General features: G+C 43.2%; 1 protein-coding gene across 1 annotated transcript in view; it reads left to right on the plus strand.

Annotated features, from left to right (window-relative positions):
• The window catches only part of LOC138301022 (Golgi integral membrane protein 4-like), a 208,863-nt gene that overhangs the window by 30,447 nt on the left and 156,074 nt on the right, over window positions 1-22,342 (plus strand). The window contains exons 3-5 of the mRNA XM_069241045.1: window positions 3,389-3,438; window positions 5,346-5,399; window positions 14,545-14,695. Of these exons, the coding sequence (XP_069097146.1) occupies window positions 3,389-3,438; window positions 5,346-5,399; window positions 14,545-14,695 (255 nt within the window). The remainder of the gene's footprint in view (window positions 1-3,388; window positions 3,439-5,345; window positions 5,400-14,544; window positions 14,696-22,342) is intronic.

Consider the following 22,342-nt stretch of genomic DNA (forward strand, 5'->3'; position numbering starts at 1 on the left):
TAGTCCTGAGCCCAGCTGACTGGTGTTCTTCAGTGAAACCCGAGTGTATGTTCTAATCAGTAGATTTTCTTCTGATTTGTTACCAGGAGTGAAGCAACAGGGCCTGAAAGAAATCGAAAACATTGCTAAGAAATAAACTGGAATGCATTGAACTGAAATCAAATAACATCACTTGAAAAAATAAAAAGTAAATTCCCTGAAACAAGCAATAAGACAGAACATGGTTACCGAGTGAACAATTACATGTGATCCTTTATCTTTGTTGGTATTCTCTGCAGACGTCACTGCACTTGTGTGTCTGTTTGTGCCACATGGTCTTTATTGATGTTGCAAAGCAGAAAGGGGATAATGGTGCTTAAATCTGTGTCGAACATGGTGACCGAAGATGGCTAAATTGGCAGGCAGGAAATGGGCAGTCTTAGTGGACCTCATCTTCCTTTACTTACTGTGCTTCTACCTAAAGCAAAACATAGCACGTTTAAGAAAGAAGCCAGGTTACTTTCTAGATCTGGTATAGTATCACTTTAGCTCTATAAGGTAACATTATTATGAGGGTACTGTAAGTAGGGCATAGAGTAAGAAGTGACAAGAGTGCTTCTGCTGCTGGCAGCGGACCACAGTGCTTATTGTAGAAAGTAATCCTCTCTGATCTTCTTTAATGCAAATCAGTGCTTAAACTGAAATCTTTAATTTGGCATCCTTGTACGATGAATAATCCTTTAACAAATTGGACAAAGTGCATATGTTGATGTCCATGTAAAATGGGAAAACCAGCTCAAAGAGTAGGATAGAGTTGCCTATGTTATAAAGAAGAATGTGAATGGTGAATGGCTAGGACCTTTTTTTATCCCTGCCAGTGTCTGAAGTATGAAAGACAAAACTAACTTGAAGTCCTAAAGTGCATAAATCTCACAGGTAAAGTGGAAAATGCCAAGCACTTTCTTGCTTAATCGGTTATCCACGGATATCGTAATCATAAGAAGTATATACAAAAGGAGGATAGAGGCACCAAAACGTTTTAACAATAATTGAAATGATCAAACAAAAAAGTCAATAATGGTAATCATTGGATAATTTTTATTTTTGAAAAAGGATGTCTTCAGCTCCCAAATACACACACTTCATATTGTTCTCATCAAGACATCAAATTATTATTACCTCATCTTCTGTACGAGTCGTAATGAACTGATCTCTACACCATATATACTATACCTTCAGCCAGCTTATACGTTTCGTGATCTACATCACTTTATTAAGGATTAATTTTAATAATTTTAGACAAAGGTTGAATTACTGTTAAGTCCCTCATTGTTTGTTTTCCTAGTTAAGTGGATCACACACACACATATATAGATAGTTATAGTTATGACCTATTTTTTATAGAAAAAGCAGTTTTTTACTTGCCTATATCATTGGTGCTACTTGATGAATCTTTACAAACTTTTCCCCAAAAATTCAACAGTTATCTCAGCTGCTGTTTGAAAAGTTTCAAGGTGAACCGTCATGCAGGGGCCTAGAAAAAGAGGGGGTCATAAAAGGAGGGTTTTCCCTTTTTGTTTCCCATAGGGATTTTGAACAGCGATGGCGCCCGAACCACTGGATGGAATTACACAAAATTTGGCAGAAAGGTAGCTCTCGGTCCGGAAAGTGTCCTTTTTGTTATTTGGTGTAAATCCGTCCACTAGTTTTTGAGAAATTAAAGAAAATTCAAATTTGTATTTATAGGGGCGCAAAGGCTCTGTGAACCCTCCCGATCTTGTGCTGAGACCTGATTGTCAAACAGCTCCCCCTCGCTGCGAGCAGAGATTTCCTCTGTTTCCCTGCCTGCAAAGAAGCAGGCAGGGAAACAAAGGAAACAATTACCCTCACAGAGAGGGAGCTGCTTTAGCAGCTTCCTGTCTGTAACAGCAATGCTGGCTCCTGCAGAAGGTAGGGACCTTCAGGCCTGGTGGGGGCCACGCAGTGCCCTCCCCTAAAAAAACATGAAATATTTAGCCTGGGCCCTGGTTGATCGGGTCCTTGTGACCAAGATCGGCCTGGGGAGGGGGCCCCATGCTGGTTGGGCTGTTATAGGGGCTGAGCGCAGGACAGGCCCTGAGGTCAACCCTGCTCAGGGTTGGGTTGTTATAGAGGTTGGCTGCAGGTACTGGCCACAGGCCAAGCTCTGCGGTCAACCGCCGCTGCACACTGCTGAAGGCCATGCGTGGTATTGGTTGGATTAAAGTATAGTAGTGAAAATTACTTTACGTTAAAAAAAGGTAGACTTTTTAGTTAGTACCAAACCAAAGAAATTAATCAGTTATAGTTAAAGTTATCTCAAGTAACTATAATTCGTGCCCTAAGGTAAATATAACTCACTCTCTTCGCCATGCACTGCTAATCACCCCACAGATTTCGACACTCAGGACATCTTTGATAATATAATTGATAGTATCAATGTCATATTTGCTGTTAATTCTTGTTTAAAAAAAAAAAAAAAACAGTGCTTGGCGGGGGAGTGAAGTAAGCCATTGGCCGAAATCTAAATCAGGCCCTTTGTCTCCAGTTAATGCCTACCCCAGAACTTTAAAGGGTACCTAGATTGGTTAAACGCTTCAGGACTTGGTAAATAGTAGTAAAGCACTATAGAAATGCATATACCATAAAATAACACAACAGGAAATGGGAACCTTATGAGAGGTCGGATAAACAAGTCTGATGCAACTAGAAACAGATCGGTGTAAGCGGTTTAGTTATAAGTAGCATATTTATCACTGAAACATTATTATGGTCAACGTATTAGAAAGACTGGGTAGCATAGAAGACAAGATTATTTATGATGTGGCACACATTACACTCTGGTCAGATTGTTGGCCCAAGTGCAAAGAAGGCTCTACGGATCACATCCTTACATTTTATGATTACCGAACTACAGGACACTTCTGGGATGATTAAGCTGTACAGTGGACAAGGATTCTGCAGGGAGACTTTGCCCTGCATGTTAAGCTTGTCCTTTTTTGAGCATGTGATGTGCTTTTCAGCATGTAGATGGGATGTAAGCTATTATCTTCCCTTTAGCCTCTGTAGCTTGTCTTCAGTTAGCTGGAGGTTGGAGAGATATAAAGCCTTCACGTCCCTTTCCCATACCCATGCAAATGTGTGACATTTCAACGTGAGAAAGAGCGACTGCCACTTAATTGGCAAAAGATCAAAGATAAGTTAACGGTCTTGTTTAAGAATATGGGTGTTAATGAGGCGTCGCTGGTGCAACATCAAAACTCTTCACTTTGTGAAAGCCAGGACCATTGCCTTTGTCTAAGCTAACTACCTTGGACCACTGTGTACTTTATAAGTAGACCATTACATTTTAATTTTTCCTAAATGTTTTCTCCTCTCTTTTGGTCAACAGATTTTTTAGTATATAAATTAGAAGCTCAAGAAGCCCTGAACAAAGAGAAGGTGAGTGGTGTTGTGTGTAAATCTGGCTTAGTGCGAGGAACTGGGTTTGTTGTGTCAGGGCTAATTTCTGTATTAGGTGCTCTATTAAGTGTGCTGCAGTTACTTTTGCTATTGCAGGTCACCTGCCATCACCAGGGAATAGTTCCTTATCCTAGCTGCAGACTGTGATATGGCCAAGTGTACGGGGTGGTGCGTGGATTTCCAACATGCCTAGTCTAGGATGCAGTGGTTGGAGGCAGCCACATGCCAGGTACTGTATGGGACAGGGCAGCTGACTGGGTGATGGGACAGGGCTGCTGTTTTTAGGACGTTCAACTTCGAGACATCCCAGATGAAATTTGCTGTGGCAAATTGTGAGAGTCCTCTGCTTCTGCCAGTTCAACTTTAGTGTTTTGAGTTGGTGATCTAAGTCAAGCGTGTGCTATTTGGCCACTGTGTAGGAAATTTGTACAGAAGAGCTGAGATCTTAAGTACCATTTAAATGGGAGCCCGTTGCAGGTATAGGGGTATTCCAAATGTCTCGAAATAACTTGACAAGCTCATCATGAGCAGGGAGGAGATGACCTTTAGCAATTTTAAAGCAATCTTTAAAGGGAACTTTAAAGGGTTGTTTTACATCTTTACTGCATGCTCTTATGCACCGTATTTCTCTGTATTTTATATTGCTGTAGATCATGAGTATTTGCCAGAGCAATCTACACACGACAGAGCCATGATAAGGATTCTAGAAATTGTGTACTTATGTTCATCATTTTCACAGCAAAAGTGACATCTTTTCAACTTGAGTGATTTTTAGCAGAAGCTCAAAATGCAATACTCTGAATGTATCCAACATTTGTTTGTGAGCTTAAGGTGGTAATCTGTTAATCATGTGAAATACTCCCAAAGGAATTCCACACTATTTGGAGCTCATCGGTTTAGGGTGCTGGTGTGTTGTGAAGTTCATAATTTGGCTTCTATCAAACATTCTCCATGCTTTTAAAATATGCATGTTTGTTAATTTCACTACAAAATCTGAATGTCCCAGGATTTATCAGGCTTTTTTCAACTGTAAAATTTCAGCATGTTAGCCCTGCTTCAATTTAAAAGGGGGAGGGAGCTGGAAATCCAGGATTGCAGACTTGATCACCATCTGATAATGACTGGGTGCAGCAAGTCGCATTTCAGGTCCCTCTCAGTTTAGAAGGGTGATTTTGCTTTTGTAGAAAGCAACCAGAAATACGTCTTTGACCCAATGGAGAGTCTCACCTCTCTCGCCTGTAAGGAGAGACACTCTGGCAGATGCTCATCACTCCCAGATCAGGAAATCTTATCATAGCTCCAAAGGGCTGCACAAAATGACAAACACAATAAACGATGTTGATGAAAAATGGGAAAATCGTCGCATTTCCTACAGCACAGCATAGTGTGTTGCATGGACATGGGGATAGTAATGTCAATAACACCATTTCATTTTGAACCTCATAGGCACAGAATGTGGCTTGCACACTTTAAATTGCATTACTCAAAGCATTTTTGGTGTGGGGTTGGAGGCGGGCTTCACCCAGGCAGAGGCAAGGGGGTGGGGAGAGCTGATATAATTGTGAGATATATCGTCCTCCCTTTCATCTACCTCTGGAATCCTCTACAGCAGATTGAAGCATGGTAGCCAGACACAACATTGTCACCGTCATTGCATTGACTAAACATGGAGGACTCCAGCTTGCAGAAAGGCCACTTGATCACCTTACCAAGATGATTTAAAAATAAAATCTTTATCCACGCTGTAATGCCCCAGTCACTCCATATTAAAAAACATTGTACATAATACACAAACCTCAATGCCATTTCTGGGCAGAGCTCACATGTGCATGAGTTCAGTTTTTTTTGTTTGCCCTACAGTATGACACCTCTGCTTTGTCTTGCAGCAAGACGCAATGAACCGCTATGGTGCCCTCACCTCCCAACACAAGATCCTGAAGGTATGCAGCATAAAACAAGTGCTCAGCTGGTGCTTATTGTAAATTGTGTAAATTCGGCATTTGGATGCAGGCCTCTAAATACCGCAGCAGAACTGAGAGAGGAGGATGGATGGGACATCCGTCGATTGCCTTGATGTCCCTCAAATTTTAATGATCCTTTGTATGTGTTAGACCATGGGTGGGCTAGTGCAAGAGGGAGGAGGCATGTTATTACCTAAGACCATGAAAAACTGTATTAGGTTAAGAGGGCACACCAAGATTAGGTTTCTTGGCCCAAGAGGATAGTCATACATTGACCACTGTTCTCACAATGAGAAAAATAACTCACAGGATTATTATCTGTTATGCGTATATATGTATTACACGTGCAGGTTTGATCAGGCTATTTTATCCTTCAGAGACTGACAGGTTAATATTCGTGGAACACCAATAATATCGTATTTATTTTTATATATTGATTTTAGTTACTCATGTCTCACCAGAGTTCTAGACAATATCTGTAACCTCGTGTTATCATAACAAGAGACATGGCAGAAATGAAACCCATTAGTGTACAGAATAAAACAAAAAATACATATTTGTCATTAATTAGATTCAAGAACCTGTCAGTAGTTGGTTTTATCGCAATATACTGTAGCTCCGGTCTAACTCGACTGTCCTCATTCTTGGTCAGATCTTAATAATTTTACCCAAGGCTTTAGAAAAAGATATTATATTCCACTCATACACAGTCACACATACACGTACCTTGGAAATTGCAGGTTTACTGGTAGTACATTCCAGACAGTCATCCCAGTATTTTGAGATCGCATGAAAGCGGTCTGATCGATCCCTTGAGATATCCTCTGTTCTTCATATTCCTTGACTTGGGATGTTTCACTCAAATTAGCTAAAAAGATGCCTATTGACGGAGACCGGCTTTCTGATCCTCTTTTGGCATAATTCCAGAAGCATCTGTAGCATCTCATTCAGTCCCCAGATCTCTCTCCTTTACTTTCAAAAACAAGAGCTTATAATGGGCATCAAGACCACTGTTCCTGTCAACATCTACCAGCACTCACTTGGCTTTAATGTTACCACAATTAGATTTCAACAAATTGGATCTAAGTACACCAGTTGCTGGTACCTATACATAAATGTGTTCAACTCAGGCTGCTGGAGACCTGTTAAATTTGACCTCCGGTGTCAGATCAGGTAACACCAGAAAGAATGACCTATAATTATCTTCCTGGATTGCACCTCACTCCTGAATGACAAAACAATTGGACCACATACAAATTCATACATAGGTCTCTGTACTGAAGGACACTTTTGCACATGTCTTCAAATGGGATCTTTTCCAAAATGTTGGCTGATTTCCTGGACTTTCACTACTTTAGTGTTCTTGGTTGACCGCCAACGCCCTTCATTTTCTGAATTACTTTGCATTCTAACGCGGAAAACAAACATTCTTACATTGACCTGTTATTGTGGTTGTTTAATGGAGTCCCATGAGTAATGCTTGAACACATGTATTAAATGTTGAAAATATTCATGAAATGAAATGTTAATTCTATGTCAGGACCGGAGGCTTGGATTATGCTTATCTCTTCCTTTATTTTCCACTCGGCAATCTTAAAATCAATATTAACATGTCAAAGACTACAAATCCCATCAGTCTTTGCTGCAACCAGGACACAACCATAGAGAGACAGCCCCATAAATGTGGCAGTCCAGGGCCGCACTCACTCTTTCTTCGCTGCTCAGCAGCCAGATAAGTGCCTTTTATTTCTATCCTGATTACTGTGTTTAGTCAGGCTTTCCCGGTTGCACATATCAGGCATTTGGTATTGTTTCCAGTTTTGTGTGTGCTTACTTGTTTGTTTTACTGCCCAGTGTTAGGTAAGCGCATACAGTAGCTCACACTTCATTACTCTTGTCAGAGGCTGTCGCCCACATGGTGGGCGCATCCCTTGGAGTGCTCTGCCTGTTGCAGTTTTCTTCACCTGTCTAGCAGGCGTTCTGTCTCCCAGGCATTGGGTGAGAGACAGTCTTTCTGTGAGCACGCCTCACCTTGGTTTTCCTTTCACTGCGTCAGTTTTGGCAGTGCTTGCTGCAGGCGCATGGGTTGTGAGAGACATGCATCTCCAGGAAGTGAGGCATTGCGCTCCTCTCACATTTCTGTCATCATTAATCCCTTCCCCTGTGGATTGTGCTGCAGTTGTGCGTCAGATCGGCATTTGTTTTCTCCCCTGAGATATTTTTTGTCTTTCCCTTGGCTCCAGATTAGCCGGTTTCCCGCAGAGCTCATTATACATGAACGGCTCTATTTAGAGGGCAGTAGTTACAAACAAACCATGGCAAATCAATGTTGTTACCCCTTACAACAAGCATTGGTTGTGGCATTTTGCCTGATTTGGTCCCTCTAACTAACAGGACAATATTTTTACCTTCCTATTGTGGCAAGTGTCATTATGGCCAGTCATTATGCTGAAGAATGGGAGTCCGGGGAGGAGACTCATTCAGTTCTCCCTATTGATGATGAGTTGGCAGATGCTATAGGTGCATTTTGGAGAGAGTGGGTATCTAGGGCTTTACAACCCTTGAGTCAACAACTTCTGGAACTGGCAGTCGGAAGTTCATTTGCACCCCCGGCTGGGAAAGGTTCGAGGCATCCTCCATACCCTCTACCTCGACCCGACCGGACGTCAGAGCTAAAGTACCAAAATCTTCCTCCGATGCTTTTGAACGACTTCGCCTTGCCTTTCTAAAAAGGCTTCTTAACCTTCAGGAGACTAGCAAATGTCCAGCCTTTATGTACTCCTTTTCCCCTCGGGGGACAGATGACAATGCTGGGGTGGGCTCTGATAACCGTGATGGGGACTATGGAGATGAGCTGGGCCTGAGTAGACCGTGGCAACCGGAAGGTAGTGATAAGAAACTCAGGCTGGACGATGAAGGCGAACAAGACTCCTCTGGGTGCCAGGAATGCTTACCCTGGTGGAAACTTATCACCCCTACTCGGTGGACTGGGTCCCCGAGCAGAAGGTGGCACATTATGTCGCCAGGTGGATGCAATAGTTCATGGACCAAGAGATGTGTGAGGCTGTCTGAGGGCAGAATGCCCTAGACCTCTGCTGGCCAATAAGGTTGCCTCGATGTCTGAGATTGACTCCAAGAAGGCTACTTTTATTACCAAATTTATCAAGGACCCTTAAAAATGTCTCAACTGTTCCTGGAGAGCTTGCCAGGATAAGGTCTTGGATATCCTGGGACCACTCACAAAATTCTTGGACATGGCAGAAGATGCCATTGAATCCGGCAAACTCCTTGATCCTACCATCCTGTCAAGTTGGGCCCAACGAGTCCTGTGATTTTTGGGCAATGCGAATTGTGCTCTCTCTACAGAGAGTAGACACTCCCCTTTGATCAAATTTGATCCCTAGGTGGGTGATCTAGCCTCTACTGAGGCCGCCCCTGTGGCAAAAGCGGGTCTCTTTGGTGATCTCTTCATTAAAGAGCTTACTCGCTTTGTAAACACCTTTACCTTCCTAGACAAGGCACAGCAGTCAATTAAGAAGGGTTTCACTAGCACATTTTTGCAGGGGCCGGAAGAGGTAGGGGGTGCTCCTCTAGCAGTTCCTTCTCTGCCCCTCACAAGCAGCGGACTAAGCGATCCCTCCAATGGCAGGATTAGAAGAGTTTTGGAGGGTTCTACCCCTCTAGAGGATGCGCCAGAGGTCGTGGCTACAAGGGAGTGTTTCGCAGAGGTAGCAACGCACCTGGAGGTGCCTCTGGTAAGCAGTACCCTTTCTTTCCGTTGATGGTAGGGGGCAGACTTGGGTGGTTCAGCCAAAAGTGGGCTTCTATCTCAAGGGACGCATGAGTTCTTCAAACCATTCAAGGTTTTCATATAGAGTATGGGACCCCGGTCTAACATGCCATTCCCTGTCCTTGGCTTTTTCCCAGGAGGGTGTTCAAGTGGTGGATCAAGAGGTTTCTGAGGTCCTCCGCAAAGGGGTGATTGTCTGTGTGATTCTCCATCCCGAGGTTTTGTAAGCAATATTTTTCTTGTTGGAAAGAAAGACAAGGGTTTCCATCCGATCATCAATCACAGGAATTTCAACAAGTGGGTGGTATACCGCCATTTCAAGATGGAGGGTATTCACCTTCTCAGGGATAGTCTGTTGCCCAACTGGTGGTTGGTGAGGCTCGATTTCAAGGTCTCCTAACTCATCATACCCATCTTTCCACCCCACAGACGGTTCCTCCAATTCGAATAGAGAAGTCAAGTCTACAAGTTCACATGTCTTTCATTGGGACTGTCCTCAGCGCCTTGGTGCTTCACCAAGATGATGAGACCGGTGGTGGAATGGTTTTCCACCAAAGGGGTCAGGCTCATAGTGTACTTAGACGATTTCCTCCTGATGCTTCAGGACAAACTTTCCTCTCAACTGGAGATCACCAGATCTCTCTGGAAGGAGCTGGGTTTCATCATAAATTGTCAGAGATCAGCCTTCACCCCAGCCTAATGAATGCTTTTCTTAGGGTTAAAAATCAACACGGTGCAGCAGTCTCTTTGTCTGCCCCAGAAGAAAATTCTGTTAATTCGCAGAGAATTGCGGAAGACGCTGGAGAGGGAAAAGCTCTTCCTATGCCAACTTGCCATGATTATGGGTCTCTTGTCCTTGTCCATTCAGGTTATTTTTCCCGGGACTCTCCACTATCATGCATTCCAATGTCTGAAGGCCCATCACCTCAGACAGGTCCTAGCTTATAGCTAGGAGACCTCCCTTTGCCCGCAAACTCGCACAGAACTTCATTGGTGGCTCAATCACATGCATGCCTGGAATGGCAGGGCCACCTTCGGCTCCACCCCGGACCTGGTCCTAGAGTCCGATGCCACCTAGCTGGTTGGGTTGCTCCCTGTGGAGATATTAGCCCAAGAGGACAGTGGTCAGGGCCAGATGAGTCCATGTATATAAACTGTTTGGAGCTTCTGGTAAGATCCTTTGTGATCCAGAGCCTGGCAGGAAATGGTGTCCTGTTCTATCCTCCTCAAAATGGATTATGTCTCCACAGTACGGTATATCAACCGCCTGGGGGGGCACTCAGTCCAAAGTCTGGGCGGAATTGGCCAAGGAATTTTGGGCCTTCTGTCTACAGCACAATCTTTCAGTGATGGCAGAGTACCTCCTGGGGAGGCTCAATCAGGTGCGGATTGGCAACCTTGTCACCTACAGGACAACAGCAAATGGCAGTTAGATCTTGCTCTTTTTCAACAGATCATGAATCGACAGGGCTCTTGTCAAGTAGACCTATTTGCGTCCCTCCTCAACTTCCAACTTCCCTTGTTTTTCAGCTGGGGCCTGGATCCCTTGGCGGAAGCAACAGTTGCTTTTCTGCAGGACTGGTAGGAATTTCAGGTGTATGCTTTCCCCCTTTTCAAAGATAAACAGGCTCACAACTCTGATCAGGCGGCAGAAAGCAGAGGTGATCCTAGTGACACCACTCTGGAGGTCCCAAGCCTGGTTTCCAGTTCTTCTGGAACTTTCCATGGCTTCTCCAAACCCACTTCCCCAGAGTCCTCGGATTTTGAGGTACCAGAGTGGCAACTCTCACCCTTTGGTTCAGGATAGCACTCTAACTCTGATGGTTTGGAGGATTACAGGGGATGCTGGGAAGTCCCAGGCCCTTAGGCACATGCTGCATCCCTTATCAAGTGTGTTTGGCCCGATTCTATCGCCAATAGTTATGGATTGGCCTGGTGGCAGTGGTTACGCTGGTGTTTGCAACAGGATTTGGATCCTGTGGGGGCAGATGCAGTGCAAGTGGTCAGTTTCCTGCCCAAACTAGCTGACATGGGGATGGCATACCGTACTATTAATGCATGCAGATTTGCTATTTTGGCTGGTCATTTTCCCATCATGTCCCAATAGGAGGACGTCCCCTTGTTTGTCGCCTTCTGAGAGGTAGCTGGTTGTTGATTCCTCCAGAACCACGGTACTCCACTCTTTGGGATGTTAATGTAGTTTTACAGATGTTCCAGTCTTGGTAGGACAATCAGTATCTTTTTGGTTAGGCACTATTAGGTAAGTTGGCAATGTTATTGTACCTAATCTCCTTCAAAAGATTGTCACATGTTCGGGGTTTAGACTTTACGAGCATATGTTTACCCCAGAGGGAGCTTCTTCCAGGGTTTCAAGACGTACCAAATCTAATACCAGAGTGGTTTCTTACCCTTCTTTTCCAGGTCACCCTAAGCTATGTGTGGTCCATTGTCTGAGAGCCTATGAGATATGGCTGAAGAGTATAGGCTGGTGTGGATGGGCCTATTTGCTTCTTTCGCTGAAAAAGCACTTTAAACCAATTTCTGCTCCTACCATTGCCCGTTGGGTTAGATGGGTACTTCAAGAAGCAGGGATTGACACATCCTCCTTTGCTGTCCATTCTACAAAGGGTGCCATGGCTTCTAAGGCCTTTTCTTTGGGAGGTAAACTTGAAGATATACTTAGAGCAGTGGATTGGTCGTTGGAGTCTACTTTTAATACCTTTTATTTTAAAACAATTCCCAGCGTGGCTGCTCTTGTGGTCAATCAGCTTTAAAGTAGCATAATCGGAGCCTCCGGTCCTGACATAGAATATAACATTTTATAGCTATTGTGAAGGAAAGTTTCAATTCTATTAAGGACATGAAGACGAGAATTATCCCTCCACTACAGATTTTATTGCTTTTCTGCCCTCCCGATTTCATGGTTTTCTGATAATTGATATAAGTATACAATTCTTTTCCAGTTATTGTGCTGTGTCATGGTATTGTGTTTCTAATAATGCAGTTTTGATATTGCTTTTCCTTGTGGTATGTCTCTCTGTGTTCTTGGTATATGATGTTAGGTGATTGCGGGAATATCTTCTTGTTTAATACTGTTTGTTTACTTCATAGGATCGGACTAGATCAGGATTTTTGAAAGACCCCTGGATCAGGCACCATGCTTGAAGAAAGAGGAAGTGCGGTCCTGGATTGCCATACTTCTGGGGCTGTGTCTCTATGGTTGTGTCCTGATTGCAGCAAAGACTTATGGGATTTGTAGTCTTTGACATGTTAAGGTTGATTTTAAGGCTGCAAAGTGAAGAATAAAGGAAGAGATAAGCATAAGCCTCGCCTCCATGTCCCTAATAGAATTGAAACTTTCCATCACGGTAGCTAGGAAATTTTATATTCTGCAATAGCTTTATCATGCTAGTGGGAATATTATAAAAAATTCAAAACAGCAAGTCAGTAGATTAAAAGGCTGTGCCTGGGACATTTTTCAAGTATGAGTGCCATTACTGGGGATCTTGGTAAATCCAAAAGGTAAGCAAACTAACAGAGAGTACAAGTTTTTATGACATAACATGTGGGCGTTTGTGTTCCTGGCCGATTTCCACTTGTTTCCCCATTTTACAGGAATTTTGGCTCCTTCCAGCAGCCAAATCTCCTTGTGGAAAACAAAACTTGTAATTTCTGTACCTGGGCCCATCGGAATTTATGAGCCATTTCTAGTGAAGGCCTTAATTGGGTAGGTAAGGTTCCGGGATCAGCCCTGCCTCAGATACAGTAACAAGTTTGAACTCATGCCGCAGGTGGTGGGAGAGAGTTTTACAATGCAGCATAGGGTGTGAAAAAAATAACCTAACACTTGAAGATGAATCTAAGAATGTCCAGAAAAAGTGTTATGAATTCCATTAATTATTTTTGGAATGCCAAATAAACATATTGATGTCAGTTAAAGCGTTCTGTTCCAATCTGCATACTTACGGTTGCTAGGAAACCCTTGAATATGATGCCAAACTAATTGAAAGAAAGTAAGTCAATGGAGAGATCATTCCTTAACTCTCTGGACTACATACCAGATAAGGGCCTCAATTGACCATGCACTGTACGACTGTAACAGCCAGTCTACAATTTTTAAAGTTCCCCACCACACAGATGGGGAATTTTCTCATACTGTGCGTTTGCTGAAGCGACTGTGGGCAGCTTGGTTAACTTTTTTTTTCCCCGTAATTAAATTCGCAGTATGATGGTTCATCAAGAAAAAATTGAAAAGTCCCTGAGGTGCATGACATTTACTCCCAGTGTCTGGAGATCACTTGATTTTTCCTGTGTCGATCACCATGCTTTTCATAGTGGGCATGGACAGGGACAACAGCATCAAAAAGCCGGGCAAAGTAGGGCTGTCTGTCCAAGGCCATTAAGCCAGCGATCTTGTGGTGGGTTGCTCAGCGGCACCTGGAACATGACTGTGCAGCGAGCTTGGGTGCTGCAGTCGGCAGCCAAGAAGTTGTCCAGGCTCTAAATGAGATAGAGACAGCAAAAGGTAGGCATACATGCCATTCACCCACTGTTGACAAATGTCCTGTTGACTACTCTTGAGTGGTTGTTCATAGTATTGCCTAGGAGTTTGTCCATTACAGCCAGGGCTGGGTGTGTTTTCACCACATTTACATACAATTTTGCTTGCTGTTCCTCTCACGCACCTTTGGAATCGCAGACAAGTGTAGCATAGACTAAAAGCAATCTACATAAATTACACACATAAGTAAATTAGAGACCCCCCATAGCACAGACTTTTACCATTAGTGAATCATGTGTGTACGCACTTACACACACACATTGCACTTTTTTTCTTTTTGTACAAGCGGAAATCGGAGTCTGATTTGGAAAGGCCCTCCCTAAATTGGTCCTGGCAGGGAAGTTATGGAAAGTTAGAACATTCAGGCATGCAAAAACCCCACGCAAAAACCCCACTCAGTTACTTACAAATTAGGAGTCTGGGAAGGTGTCCGGTTTGTGGTGTCTTAGATCTACGAAAACGAAGCAACATTTTGCAAAATCAAATTAATAACTCAAGGCATTTTTTTTTAAGAGGCCGATTTCTGTATCTCCCCAGTGGAGTTAATAGGGTAATAAAGAATAGGCTAATTTTCTATTCTAGCTCCAGTTCAATAATATTTGATTTACCTGCATGCTTGTGATGTGCTGCCATGCTCAATAGAGAGGCTGGCACATTGAATTATATGAAGCTTCAGCGTGCTTATCAAAGGCAGGCTACCTACTTGTTTCAGTGTTTGCTTCTCGCTGGGGGGTATTACGCGCCTCTCAAGTACCACTTTCTTTCACCTTCAGAACCAGCATGAAGAAGTGAAGAAGCTGCTTCTGGACTTGCAGGTGCAGCATAACTCCCTAAAGCTGGAAAACCGACGAGCAGTGGAGGGCCACAACCAGAAATATGCACAGCTGCAGCAGGAGAAAGAGAACCAAGTGCTAACTCTTCAGGGTGAGTACAGGCAGACTTAGGCTTTCACTAAGGAGCCATCCACTCCCCCACCCGAACACACACACATAAGTCTAACTTTCATTGTAAAACAATAGGACCTTTAATTTGTGAGGCACCTATGAATAAGTAGTGGATCCAAATATTGACACCCTGCTATTCAAAGGGGAGGCTAGTTTATCAAAATGAATCTCAAGTGGAACTCCATATCAAATGAGATTTCTTTTTTTTACTTTCATTTCCTTTCGTGGATTCAGCATACTTGTTTTCAAGTACTAATTTGGAACTAAAACATTTTACATATCTGATGTTTCTTGACACTGTGTGTGGGATTTGTATGCATATTGCACCCATCCTAAAGCCTTCCACTCACTCAGGTGTATGTATGAGTGCTTCGATATGTAGCTGTGTTCTGAGAAAGAAGGTGGACTCTTACTTGTCAAAATAAAGCAATTTAGTGCTACCTGCACAAGACATGGGGGGTCATTCTAACCCTGGCGGTAAAAACCGCCAGGGCGAATGACCGCGGTAGCACCGCCAACAGGCTGGCGGTGCACCGCTGGGCATTCTGACCGCGGCGGTTCAGCCGCGGCCAGAAACGGAAAGTCGGCGGTGTACTGCCGACTTTCCGCTGCCCTTGAGAATCCTCCATGGCGGCGGAGCGTGCTCCGCCGCCATGGGGATTCTGACACCCCCTACCGCCATCCTGTTCCTGGCGGGTCTCCCGCCAGGAACAGGATGGCGGTAGGGGGTGCCGCGGGGCCCCTGGGGACCCCTGCAGTGCCCATGCCAATGGCATGGGCACTGCAGGGGCCCCCGTAAGAGGGCCCCAAAAAGAATTTCAGTGTCTGCCTAGCAGACACTGAAATTCGCGACGGGTGCTACTGCACCCGTCGCACTCCAGCAACTCCGCCGGCTCCATTCGGAGCCGGCTTCATCGTTGCTGGGTCTTTCCCGCTGTGCTGGCGGGCGGTCGCCCGCCAGCACAGCGGGAAAGCCAGAATGCCCGCCGCGGTCTTGTGACCGCGGTGCGGTCATTTGGCGGTAACCGCATGGCGGGCGGCGACCGCCGCCCGCCGCGGTTAGAATCACCGCCATGATGTGAATTACAAGGCCGCACACTTACACTGGGGCAAGTACTCTCAGCATGGCAATCGTACACTCTAAGTCACAGATACAGCCCATAGTTTCAGTTTAAATACATTGCATAAATACAATGTGTTGATCGTTTTAAGCGGAAGCTGGTCATTTTCCTAGAAGAAAGTTTTGGTAAAGTGAGGGATGGGATTTATAATCCTAAAGGAAACTTTTGGTAACATGAGGGATCGAACTTCTAACTAATGCCTCTGAGTTGTATTTGCCCATGAATATCCACAGCATGGAAATATGAACATCGTTATTTATTTGCTGGTAACAAAAGCATCTTCTGAAGTAAGATACAAATACACTTTTTGAAACACACAATGGGGACTGAGAAGAAAAGCCACTTCGCACAATCCTCCTGGATAATTGCAAACATACACTGGTGGGACATTGACATTTAGAGGACCCGAGTTATTGTCTTCCAGTCTACACTGGTATAGAGAAATATTGAAAGCAAAGTTTATCTGGATCCCTGCATTTATCCAGTTTACTATATCTTTGAAATCTCAAAGTTGGTTGAGTTAATCTTGGTGGTAATCACAAACCTAGGTGTGTGGAGAGCACTGATAATGAAGTGTGGCACGATTCTTAGTGGCTGAGGTGCCCTTTTCCAATATCGCTGTATACCTGTGATGGTTGTGTGACTCTAACTCATGTCCCCTAACTACTTACATACCACCAGTATTTGTTTTAACAATTTTCCATCAGCACTCCTTCACTTCCAAAAAATACGACACTTATTCATAAAAAGAAAGGTAAAATATGTTTTCTGCCTTTCCATTTGCCTAGCTTCAGTCAGCAGGCAGCAGGTGCTGAAGACTGCGGCATTGCTGAATTTGTTAAAAGATTTTCGTAGGAGCCCACCATGGGGCAGCGGAGTACCTCATTTACCGAATACCTCAACTGCTTAGTTGTGCTGTTACTACCCACCTTTTTCTACTCTTTCATTTTCACAGGTTGCCTTTCATCTCTTCTTTCTCCTCTCGTTGTTATTCTACCTTCCCCCTCACCCTCCTTTCTTCCCTTTCTGTCTCTTGCTCTGTATCAAAGCCTGACAATGAAAATTAAGTTCTGACCCTCATAAAATGAGAGCCGGTGCCAACCACCACCAGCCACTGGCACAAAACTAAACGCTGAGCGTGTTACACCTACCTCCCTATTAACTGCCATGAAGAGCAACATCACAATATTCTTACCCTGGAGTAGGTCTGTGTTTTTAAAAGGTGTCACAACAGCAGATGAGACAAATTTGAATGGAGGGTGGGTTTTAGAAATGGTGTTCTTTTCTGTTCATGAATAAAACAAATTGGGGAATGCGTTAATGACCCTGCATAAGATCACTTCTCATGCTGCCAGTAAGCGAATGTAGAGGAACAAGCAGGCAGGACACTGATATTTCAGAATTCCTATCCATGAGCTCCTAATTATATAAAAATATTATCTCTTTCATGCTATATAACATTTTTGTATAACCCCTCTTCGCCCATTATTTTATTGCCTCATATCCCTGTTGGTGTTCAGCTCATGTATGTCAAGCTTGACTCTGGTGCGCTTCCAGATTAGAGTCTAGCTCTGTGCTGGTTACGACATGCAGAAATGAGCAGTGTCATTTGGATGTATTGAGCCCCAGTGTCTGTGTATGTATTAATATCTTTATGACGCGGCATCCTTGTCACTTTTCCCAGTGCCTCTGTTTCTTTATCCAGATGTTGGTGTTTCTGTTACTGTGTTGTATTAGCCTCCAAGTTCTTGTGTATGTCTGTATTTCTGTTTGTGGGCATCTTTCAGACGCGGAGACTCTTGGGGTCATTGTAGGGATGTCGTATTGACATTCTTAGTAGAATTGTGGTGGAGTATATAAACACGGTGGGGTTTGTGGGTGTTTGAGTGGTATTTGTAAGGGTGTATTTGTTAGAGCATTTTGAATGCAGTTGCCTTGTGGGTGCCAGTGAGTGGGTGCACTTGTGGCAATGTTGCAGGTGGATAAGTACAGAAGTTCAACTGTATTTAGGTGTTATGTAATGAGGGAATGTCTCTTTGCCTCTGTCTATTGCTGCGGTGTCCACACTAGTGGGATATTGGATAGTGCTAGTGCAAGTGGATGTCTCTATGGTCCTTTTATTGGTCTGGGGATGGTGCGTGTCCAGCAAAAAGTGGGTGTAGGTAGTGGTATTGATTTGAGGTAGGCAATGATTCTTTGGTCTAGTTATTTGTGTCTGAGTAGCACTGTTGTCAGTGGTTTCCTTATGGTAAGGTGGTCTCATATATTCCTGATAGGTAAGGATGTTTCAGAGGGTTGCGCCTGAGACTGAGAATGATTTACCTCCTATTAATGATTTCCTGAAGTCCGATATTTTGAGAAGTGTGACCTCGGAGTATCTTGCTATTTAAGACTCCAGTTATTTAATTAGTTTTTGTTTATAGAAAACTGTGGCCATTATTGTGGTGCTCTTTGTATATCACATTTAAAGCTTTTTCATCTGGTAGCTAATGGCTGGTGCATAGTTTCTGGGTGGCATTGTGTTATGGTTTCATGCACTGTATGTTTACATGGGGTTCTAGGGATGGTGAGGTAATAGGTGGAATGCTCAGATAGAGAGATTCCACAGGGGACGGTTGGTGGAGAGCGAAGGAGAAAGAAGCAAAGGAGATGTACTGGCTACCTATTGGTGGATGTTGATGTATTTGGAAGTTATCTGTCTTCAATAAAAGTATTGGAAAATACAACTTGTCACATAGTTTCTTCAACAAAGGTGTAGGAGTAGTGTTGCTGTTGTGGTTTGCTCATGTTGGAGTGTGTGAATATGATACACATGAAATGTCATTTTCAAAATCTAGTCATGAATAAAGCTGTGTTTTTTGTGGTGGGGCAAGGAAGCTTATCGAGGTGGTTTCAGCTATGCAGATGAGTTCTGAAAGCATGCGGACATTTTGGACTTTTACTGTATTTGCAGGGATAGGGCTCAGTCACATATAGGCAGCCTTATGAGAGGTATGACTGAATTTTAGAGCTTTTTAAAATGTCAATAGTTCTGTCTTTAGGGCTTTCGTTTCAATTGCTGAGGCTTTTGGAATTTTGAGATGGCTTTAGATTTGATTATGGTGTGAGGGCGTTCTGCATTGGTTTGAAGGTGAAGTTGAGACATCCGACTAGAACGGGCAAAGGTATCAGTCACGTTTTTTTTTCTTTTGGATATCTGTTATACTTGGTTTGTAACATATTAACATTGAGCAGTCACATCGGTGGAGTGTAAGACAAATAGATACATAGGAATTTGTTCAGAGATGGAAAACATTATCTTACAGGTAAAATATAGGAGTGATGTATATGCGAGGGCAATGTGGCATGTTATACAGCGTTAATGCATGTTTCAAACTTATGCTAAGGATAAGTAAAGAAAAACACACAAGTATCTGCACAGAATGGACAATTATAATATTTGTTGTTGCCAGAGAGTGCGGGTGGCCTAGCGAAAAAGAAAAGGAAAAAAGTCAGTGGTGGAGTGTGCTATCTCCATTTACCATTTATTTAATTGTTATTAGCCTATCCGGCCTTAACAATAATCACACAATAGATATCAATCCCTCGAACTCAATAAAAATCACATTAAAATAAAAACATCTCAATAAAAGGAACTATGCTTGAATTTTTGATTTAACATGTGCCAAAATGTATCCAATTTACCATGCTTTATCGTAAAACCTGATTTGACCATAATTTACATAAAAACTTAACTTATTCTAGAAAAACATTATGAATCTGATATTTAAAATGTCTTATTATGGGACGAGTCATTTGGGGCCTTGCATTGCCTTCCAGCCATTTAATAAAAGACCGAGGCCTAACCCAGTTTACATTACCCTGCACCGATTTCCCAAGCTAAATAGGTACGGGATAACATAGGCTATTGTGCCTGTGCCAACTGTAGGTGCATTGATAGACGTAATTTCCATGCTTCCAAGATATAAGTTGAGACCTTTGTCACAATGTATTTCTCATCTGAACGCATACATAGCGCTTCCGCCTCCTTGCACTTCCTAACTCCGAAAGTTCTGAAAAGTGGACGAAGGTACAATTTACGGAGTCTGAGCGTAAAGTGACATAGTAAAAGGAAATGGGAAAGTGTTTCCGGACCACTATGAAGGCATGGACAACATTCTAAACTACCCGGAGGAGCGGATTGCCATCTGTTGACCACCGCTGTCACTGGTAGTGTGCCCATACGGAATTTAAAGTAGAGAGCCCTTTTTTCCTCCGGATAAATACTGTCTATGAATATTGCTGGTTTAAGCTCTTGGTTAAACAAAATATACCGCTTGAATAAAGGGCTAAATGACTCGCACATAATCTCTGTCTTTCGCTCCCAATATGCCTTTTTTATGACAGCAAGACTAGGCCTTCCGATTTTTTCAGGATGGAGCCAAAAGTCATCCTGGCCGATAGCAGCCAGGATAGTTGAAATATGTTTGAACCAGGGCAGTTTCCGATGGTTTTGCAGCTTCATGATATCCTTAAGTACGTCTCTGAATGGTTTGAGAGCCTCTTTTGTCCAAATACGGATCCAGTATCTTACTGGAGCCAGAGCGATGTAGTCCTCAACCTTTCTCATCTGTAGATCAATTCTTATTGCGTTCATTGGTGTAGCATTACCTAGACAAAGTAATTGGCGTAAAAATTTGTTCTCGGTTACTTGTATTGATGGAATCTTTCTGAATCCCCAGATCTCTGCGCTGTAAAGTGCTGCGGCTCTTGCTTTTGTTTTGTATGCAAGCAGCGCGGAGCTCACGGAGTGATTGCCTGTAGCCTTTGCAAATCTGAGTACTGCTCCGGCTTGTTGGGCCAAGGAAATTCTGCTTTTGTAGATTTGTGGTTTCCATGTCTGTTTTTCATCTAATCTGCAGCCCAGGTAATCATAGGAGGCCACTCGGGCCAAAGGCTTATTATTTACCCTAAAAGTCGATTGCAACGTCTGTTTTTGGTTGAGAATCATAAACTTTGTTTTCCCCTCATTGATTACCATGCTCCTTGAGGTACAGAAAGATTCGAAGCCCCTAAGTAGACCATGCATTGCTATCTCTGTTCTTGCCAGTAATACGGCGTCATCAGCAAAGAGCAAGATAGGTATACTTTCATTGGCTAGTTTTGGCACGTCCAGATTTAATTCCTTCAAAACTTGACTTACTTTATTTATATAACAATTGAATAAGGTTGGGGCCAAAACGCAGCCTTGTTTTACACCTCGCTCAATTGGAATTTTGGCCGTATAATCATTTCTCGTAGAATATCTGACCCTGGCAGTGTTTCCTGTATGCAATAGAATTAGCAGCCTTAAGATTTTTCCCTGTATGCCCATGTCCGACAATAGCTGCCATAATGTTTGGCGATTTACGCTGTCGAAGGCTGTTTGGAGATCCACAAAGACCAGGTATAATGGACTGTTTTTAAGGGTGGCGTATTTAGCACAGATCATGTTTAGCTTAAAAAGTTGGTCTGTTGTACTTTGGCCTCTCCTAAAACCAGCTTGGTGTGTTGATATTAAATCTCCGTCCTCTAGCCATTGGTCTAGACGCGACTGAATCAATTTGGCAAAAATCTTTCCAACACTATCAAGCAGTGAGATAGGTCTATAATTGCTCACCATGTCCCGAGGCCCTTTTTTGTGAATTGGAACGATTATTGATTCCTTCCAAGAAGGAGGGATTACCTCGTAATGCCAAACACTGTTGAATAGACGGGCTAGAGCAGGTAACCATAACGTTAGCTGGTTACGGTAAGCATCTGAAGGGATGCCATCTGGGCCTGCAGCCTTATGCGGCTTTTGAAGGAGGATAACTTGTTTAATCTCTTTTTCACTGAATTCCGGTATTAACTTCATTGCACGTGGAATGACGTGGGCTACTTGCGTGGAATTTGTGCTGGAAAATTCGTTAGAGACTAGTACATTCTGGGTTCCGTTTACCGATCTAAAAAGACAATTTGAAGATGCTGCGTGGGTCTTTTGAAGAGGAAATACTTTGCTTGATCTTTGATTTCTGCCTCCCAGCCCTTGAGTGAGGATGTTTGAGTTAATGGTCATCCCTGGTTCTGTCTTGGCCACTTCCTGATACAAGGCAGTAAAGTGCTTTACCCAAAGTTGAGGGTTAATATTCAGTTCTAGGTTTTTTCGGGGGGCCTTCGCATCCCCACCTGACTATCTCCCAAAACTTTTTGGAGTTCCCTGCCGTTATTGCTTGCAGTAAAGTTTTCCAAAGTTTATGTGGAAATATCTTCCTTTTGTATCTTAATAATTTTTTGTACTGTTGCCTACATCCATGAAAATGTTGCTCGTTGGAATCATTCAAGTGCCGGTTCTTCAGTGCTTGTGATAAGGTCTTTTTTAGCTTTAAACACTCTTCATCGAACCAGCCCTCCATCATTTTAGGATTGATTTGAGGATGCTTGATCTTTTCCTTTTTTGTTTGCAGTAGCAAATTATTAAAGTTATGCAGGAGGGGTATAGCGTCATT

This window comes from Pleurodeles waltl, chromosome 6, assembly GCF_031143425.1.
Source record: "Pleurodeles waltl isolate 20211129_DDA chromosome 6, aPleWal1.hap1.20221129, whole genome shotgun sequence".
Lineage (NCBI taxonomy): Eukaryota > Metazoa > Chordata > Amphibia > Caudata > Salamandridae > Pleurodeles > Pleurodeles waltl.